Raw genomic sequence first — 6,439 nt, 5'->3', positions numbered from 1 at the left:
GATCCTTGTACCAGTATATGTTTTCTTTGTTTTGAATTTCGCGCAAAGCTATACGAGGGTTATCTGCGTTAGCCGTCCCTAATTTAGCAGTGTAAGACTAGAAGGAAGACAGCTAATCATCACCATCCATCGTCAACTTTTGGGCTACTCTTTTACCAATGAAAAGTGGGATTGACCGTCACATTATAACGCTCCAACGGCTGTGTGAGTGAACATGTTCGGTGACGTGGATTCGAACCCGCAGTTGGCCAGTTGAGCGCCCTACCCACCATGCCTTTGCTGCTTCTATCATTTGTAGATTTTGTGATTTGACTCTAGCGTTATATTGACTTCTACCGGAGAGCTCACCAGTTCCAAAGCTATTAACAAATAAAAGTCCATAAACAACGCCCTCTGAAATTATTCTCATGATTAAACGTTTCATTCACGGGTAAGCTTGAAAGATTAAAGTTTCAAAACGTATAGAAGTATAAACGCTATTTTACAGTATTTCAACTTCGACCTCTTTTCATTAAAATACACAATGCTGTTTAACCCCTAATTCCAAAAGACTCAAGTAATAAGCGATACTCCTCTTTCGTCATCAGTGCCACATAGAGTTACCCTTATGGTAGCTGATTGTATTTTTTCATCAAATAATATGGCCTCTTGTTAGGCCTGACTTTTAGGTAAAATGTGTTTACATAAGTACTTGTAAACAGTTACTTTCTCAAACATTTTCAGTGAAGTCTACGATCTTTTTACTTAATATTTTTAAAGCTTACTATTTAAAAAATAATAGTAATAAATAATTTTGCCAAAAGGAACACTTACACAGAATAATAAATAACACTTCTAATAACTCGTGAGTGAATATAAGGTAGAATATGTTAAAACAATGTAACCACATTACATCTACAATATTCAATGCCGACGAGACTTTTCACTAATACCAGGGTTCAACAGGCCGTCTTGGATACGGCAGACGTGCAGTTTTCAGTATATCAGTAGATTTGGATATTACATTTATTCCCGCTGCGGTATGTAATGACACACACACACACCTTCAGACCCATAAAAGTTCACATTCTTAATTATTAAGTTATTATGAACGTTTTCACGTTACTATGGGTTGTTCTCAATCAGTGTATTTGATGTGTAGTGGTCACTGGTCAGTCGCTGCTTATTATCACTGTCCGTGACTAGTCTGTAAGTTAGCAAAATTCATTCTCAGAAAATCTGGGTGATTAGGTTGTGTTTGGTGTCCATGGAGGACCCCGAGTAATGAGAAGAAAATCCTGAAGAAGGGCTGAGAAATGCTGAAAAAGGACTAACTGGGCACGTATTAGGCGGAGCCAGTGTTGTGTGGGCGGGGACTATGGTTGTCAGTAACGAGCAAGATTCGGAGGAGGCGGGCCATCTTGCTGCATCTTCTTCGCTGTCTTTACCTAAAGTAAAACAAAGAGAGAGAGAGAGAGAAAAGATTGAAGTTAGTCTTACGCTGGACAAGTTAATTTGTATCCATATTATTAAAGTAATGCCGGAAGTAACGGCTATATGTGCATTTACCATTTATAGAATTAAACCTTAGCTCTGTCTCAAACAAGCCAAATCCGAAACGTTCGCCATTCTGCAAACACGTCTCTCAAACGGCGCAGATTATTCAATAAACGTCGGTCTGCTTTTGCAGATTCAAACATTTAACGTGCTTGGGGATGTGGTAGCATAGGGAAGAAAGCTTGCGTATATTTAATAAAAAATAGGCGTTTCTTTGAAAACTTAAGTGCAATAATTTAGAAATGTATATTTCTGTATCTCTGCTTTTAACATTTTTATCTTTCGAATTTATTTTCGAACCTTAAGCCTTATTTGAATTCTATTTTGTGTGTGTGTGTGTAATTTTAAAACATACTTTACTTTATGAGCAAAAATGGCTCAAAGATTAAAATGTCAAAATATTAAGTAAAACTTAAAAAATGAACAACATTTGACAAACATAAACGTTTATCTGCAGTTCGTCAACACACGAATAATAATGTTGAGTTAGGCGTGGGTTAGTGTGTTTCGACTGTGAATACCACTATGCTACTATTCAGTCAGACAATAATAGCCGAAGAATTGGTGGTGGGTGCTGTTGACTAGCTTGTTTTCCTTATAGTCAAAATAATCAAAATTAGAAACGGCTATACGCCGATAAGTGTTGCGTAATTTTGGGTGAAAATCCTAAAAGAAAAAAGGAACAGAATGACTCCTACGGAAACAAAAGCTGTACAGCCACAAGAATACCAGAACATATAATTCATTGAAAGAAAATCGATCCAAATAAATTTTAAAACGCTAGGCTTAGGTGTCTTTAAGATATAAAGCTAGCACTCATTAGGCTTAGATGTCTTTAGGGTATAAAGCTAGCACTCATTAGGCTTAGGTGTCTTTTAAGATATATAGCTAGCACTCGTTAGGCTTAGGTGTTTTTAAGATATAAAGCTATCACTCATTAGGCTTAGGTGCCTTTAAGATATAAGGCTAGCACTCGTCATCTACATTTAACAGTGGGCATGGCTGCAGTGCAGATTAACCCTACATGCAAAAATATATTAGAGATAATGACAATAACAATATATATACTCAATAATAACAACAATGCAATAGATATCAAATAATAATAACAATACAACAGACATTTCCAACCAAATAATATGGTTATGAGACATCAAGATTCAATTATACTTGGTAGTAGCATTTTCATACAGAGAAATGTGTGAAACATGGTTCTCGTGTGTGAAGATTGAAATAAGTTTTTATTGTCGTTCTCACGTGAAAGTCATGTTTTGGTATAACCAGTTTTTGGTACTTCACTTTAACAAGAAACCTTATTACAAATTTCTGTATAAATTGGTATAAACATTCGAAGATTCCTCAAATTACCGACTTGTATTTATACTGTCCAATACCAGTACGGTCCAGATAGTACATTTCAGTAACTTATATTGTTGCCTGTTACAGCACTCCATGCAAATAACTGATAACAAAACACTTTGATAAAATCACTGAATTTTATATGTCAAATGCTTAGGTGATCCAACAGTAATTAATGGGATTAATTGTAATATTATACTTTTCATTTACCAACATACACACACTAACTCTGTGGCTCAGCGATAAGTCTGTTGACTTATAACGCTAAAAGCCAGGTTTCGATACCTGGGGTGGATACAGCACAGATAGCCCATTGTGTAACTATGTGCTTAACAACATACAAACAATCTTTACATTTGTATATGACTAGTAATTTATTAGGTACTAGCTGGTGTACACGTCCCCTAGACGGAAGTTATGTAAATTCGTGATTAATGAAATGTTATCTTAGGACATGAAAAGCTGCTTCCCTTATATGTAATTATAAAAAAACGACCATAAAAACTGCAAAACACAAAATGTGAAACCGCAAGTTTGCAAATATCTCCGCATGGACTCATCAAACCTTCATGCAAAATTTAGTGAAGTTCCAACCACAGGGGGCGAAGTAGTGATCAAAAACGCCTATAAAAACCGCAAAATGCAAAACTGAACATTTTTTTTTGTATCTCCCCTTGGACCAAATGAACCTTCATACCAAATTTGGTGAAGATCCATCCACACGCTACGAAGTAGTTACATGGACAGACAGTACTAATACATTTATATAAATTTATAAGCAATGTGGTGCTTAAATGGTTTACAAAAAAAATGACTTTATAAAGCTGAGTCCCCCGGTGGGTCAGTGGTAAGTATACGTACTTACAACGCTAAAATCCGGGATTCGATTCTCCTCTGTGGACAGAGCGCAGATAACTTACTGTGCAACTTTACGCTAATTAAAGAACAACAACTAAACTGATTTTAAAAAGCCGATAGGGTCGTAGTAGGAATTTTAGACTAAAGTTAAAAATTTTCACTTTAAAACTGGTGTGATAAAAGACGATCTTACAGAAACAGAAGATCCTAGGCGGGTTTTATATACAGATGTGAAATTAAATTGAATTCTCACCATCAACTGGACTCAGAGCTGAGGAAGGCAGAACAAGTGGAGATACACCTTTACACAATTCCTTTAGAGTCATCTTATTTATGCTGCTCTCCACTTTGCCACTAGGTGGCGTATTGTTGACAGCTGTTTTGTTCGTCGCTTCATCGTTCGAGTTGTTCTGCGATGAATGCACTGGTTTTTGCTGCTTCAAACGTTCTTGTTTCCGAAACTTGGCTCTTCGATTTTGAAACCAAACCTGCAACAGAAATAAAAAATATTAAAACCCTAAAAACGAAGCTATGAGACACAGCTTGTTCTACATTCGTATCAAAACTTATTTGGTTGTTTCCGTTACATAAAGGGCTACCAGCCCACAGTTATTCCTAATTTTGAAATGATAGACATGAAAGAATGCAGTTAGCCATCTTTTGGGCTATTCTCGTCCAACCGAACGGTATTTAACCGTCAATCTTATAGCGCAACCACGCCCCCAAAGTGCGGAGCGAGTTTTTATGGCAAAGGGGCGCGAAAGAGAAAATGACGTAGTACACACACACTTTAAAAATAAATACACCCCTTACTAGTTAAATGTTTTAATCTCCTTGGGGGGATTGTCCCCCCACAATTTAGGTTCCTGTTTTAGAAACTTTATCTATTTATTCATACTTTAAATATCTATCATTGTAAGGTGCCCCCCCTCCATTGGCACAGCGGAATGTCTGCGGACTTACAACGCTAGAAACCGGGTTTCGATACCCGTGGTGGGGAGAGCATAGATAGCCCATTGCGTAGCTTTGTGCTTAATTACAAACAAACCTTGTAAGGTATAATTATCATAATACTTGGGGCTGATATCACATTATGCTGTTTTTGGATATATCTGTCGAGATCACTGAAATGTTGATCATACGCGACATTATATTAATGCTGCTTCTGTCATGGTCGCGAATGTAACTGAATACTTGTAGTAAATTTCGCTGATGAAATGCCTATTTCTTTTTCTTCCCAGCTATACTAACAAATCGGCTTTGAATGAAAGCCTTAAAACATGCATGTTGTCACAGTTCATGTGTTCTATGTGATATAGACTATTCCGTAGCACGGTGTTTGATTGCCAAACAGCTTCTGAACGTTCTTCCATAACGTATCTAACATTCGTTATTCTCGGTGGTTCATTTTTTTTTAATGCTGATTTCTGTTTCCCACCACGTTCACCATTTTCTGCATGTGTGACCACACCGCGATTTAGCTTGTGCTGCCGAGGTCAGGCTTGACAAGAAGAAGAAGAAGAAGCCGAATCTTCTGTTTACACGTCAATTGGATCCACACTGGCTAACACCGCCCGAGGCCTGTGTTAGCTTCCCTTATTCGTTCAATAAATGTCGGTATCTACTGGGAGCTCTAATTGGCTGTAATCTAATTACGTAATCGAATCTCGCTACGAGCAAAGATTCCAGCGAAGAACGCTAACTGTTACCCTCGGGGTTATGAATGTATGTACATAGAAAAGTAGTAACAGGGGAGTAAAATAATTTGACTAGGAAAAAAAAAATAAAGCTTCCAAGCTTGTGGCATACAAATATTAGCAATTGGATGACTGTTTTAATCTTTATTTCCTATTTTGGAGTTTTACAATTTGCAAAGTAACAAATGCTATTTGTATAACATTCGGGTCACGATGGGTGAATACGTGACTCGGTGTCGTTTGTTATTTGTCTAGTGAAACGTCTTATATTTAGTTTATAGACATTTGAAAAAAGGACAAGAAGGAGATCGAAGAAAAATGGTGGGTGTATGTGATGAGAGAGGACAGGAAAGATTGGAGGGCAAGAACAAGAAAAAAAAACAGACACCAAGTGATTGGGACAAGTGTTAAGAAGACATTTGGTATTTTCAAACACGACACGGGTAAATGGTCATAACAGAAAACTCCGGGTTCAGGTATATCAAGCTATAATTTAGAGTTACTAAACAGAGAGAAGACAACCAGTCAGTAGCACCATTCGCCTACACGTTTACTCTAAGCCAAATAATAGATTAAGTGTTACAGTTATAACGCCCCTACATTTAAAAGTGCGGGCGTATTCAGTGGTAAATCACGACTCGAACCTTGGACTTTTCAATCCTCAGCCCGTCAACGCTCGGTTTATATTTAGTAAAAAATTTTACTATTAAATACACCACGGTCTGCCAACTATTCTACACCCTATACCTTCTAATTCTTTTTTGATTTCTTGGAATGAGAAATTTTTGGGTTTAGAAACTTAGAGGTAAAATTTCACAATATTAGAGTTTTGACATAATCAAATACATGACCAACAATCTCAGTTTCTTATGGGGGGGGGGGCTACTTAAGTTGCTAAATCTATTGTAGTTGGTAATAATATATATATATATATATATATATATATATATGTCCTTGTAGTAGTAGTAACGTACTAATATACGTACAAC

At 36.8% G+C, this 6,439-nt stretch overlaps 1 protein-coding gene across 1 annotated transcript in view; it reads right to left on the bottom strand.

Moving 5' to 3' along the window:
* Positions 1-812: 812 nt before the first annotated feature.
* The window catches only part of LOC106464819 (paired mesoderm homeobox protein 2A-like), a 22,785-nt gene continuing 17,158 nt past the window's right edge, over positions 813-6,439 (bottom strand). Inside the window, exons 3-4 of the mRNA XM_013924975.2 lie at positions 4,007-4,241; positions 813-1,427 (exon numbers count right to left, since the gene is read on the bottom strand). Coding sequence (XP_013780429.2) covers positions 1,210-1,427; positions 4,007-4,241 — 453 coding nt within the window. The 3' untranslated portion in view covers positions 813-1,209. The remainder of the gene's footprint in view (positions 1,428-4,006; positions 4,242-6,439) is intronic.

Source organism: Limulus polyphemus, unplaced genomic scaffold (assembly GCF_000517525.1).
Source record: "Limulus polyphemus unplaced genomic scaffold, Limulus_polyphemus-2.1.2 Scaffold1750, whole genome shotgun sequence".
Lineage (NCBI taxonomy): Eukaryota > Metazoa > Arthropoda > Merostomata > Xiphosura > Limulidae > Limulus > Limulus polyphemus.
The sequence above is the reverse complement of the archived record's forward strand: the minus strand, read 5'-3'. Positions and strand labels throughout refer to the sequence as shown.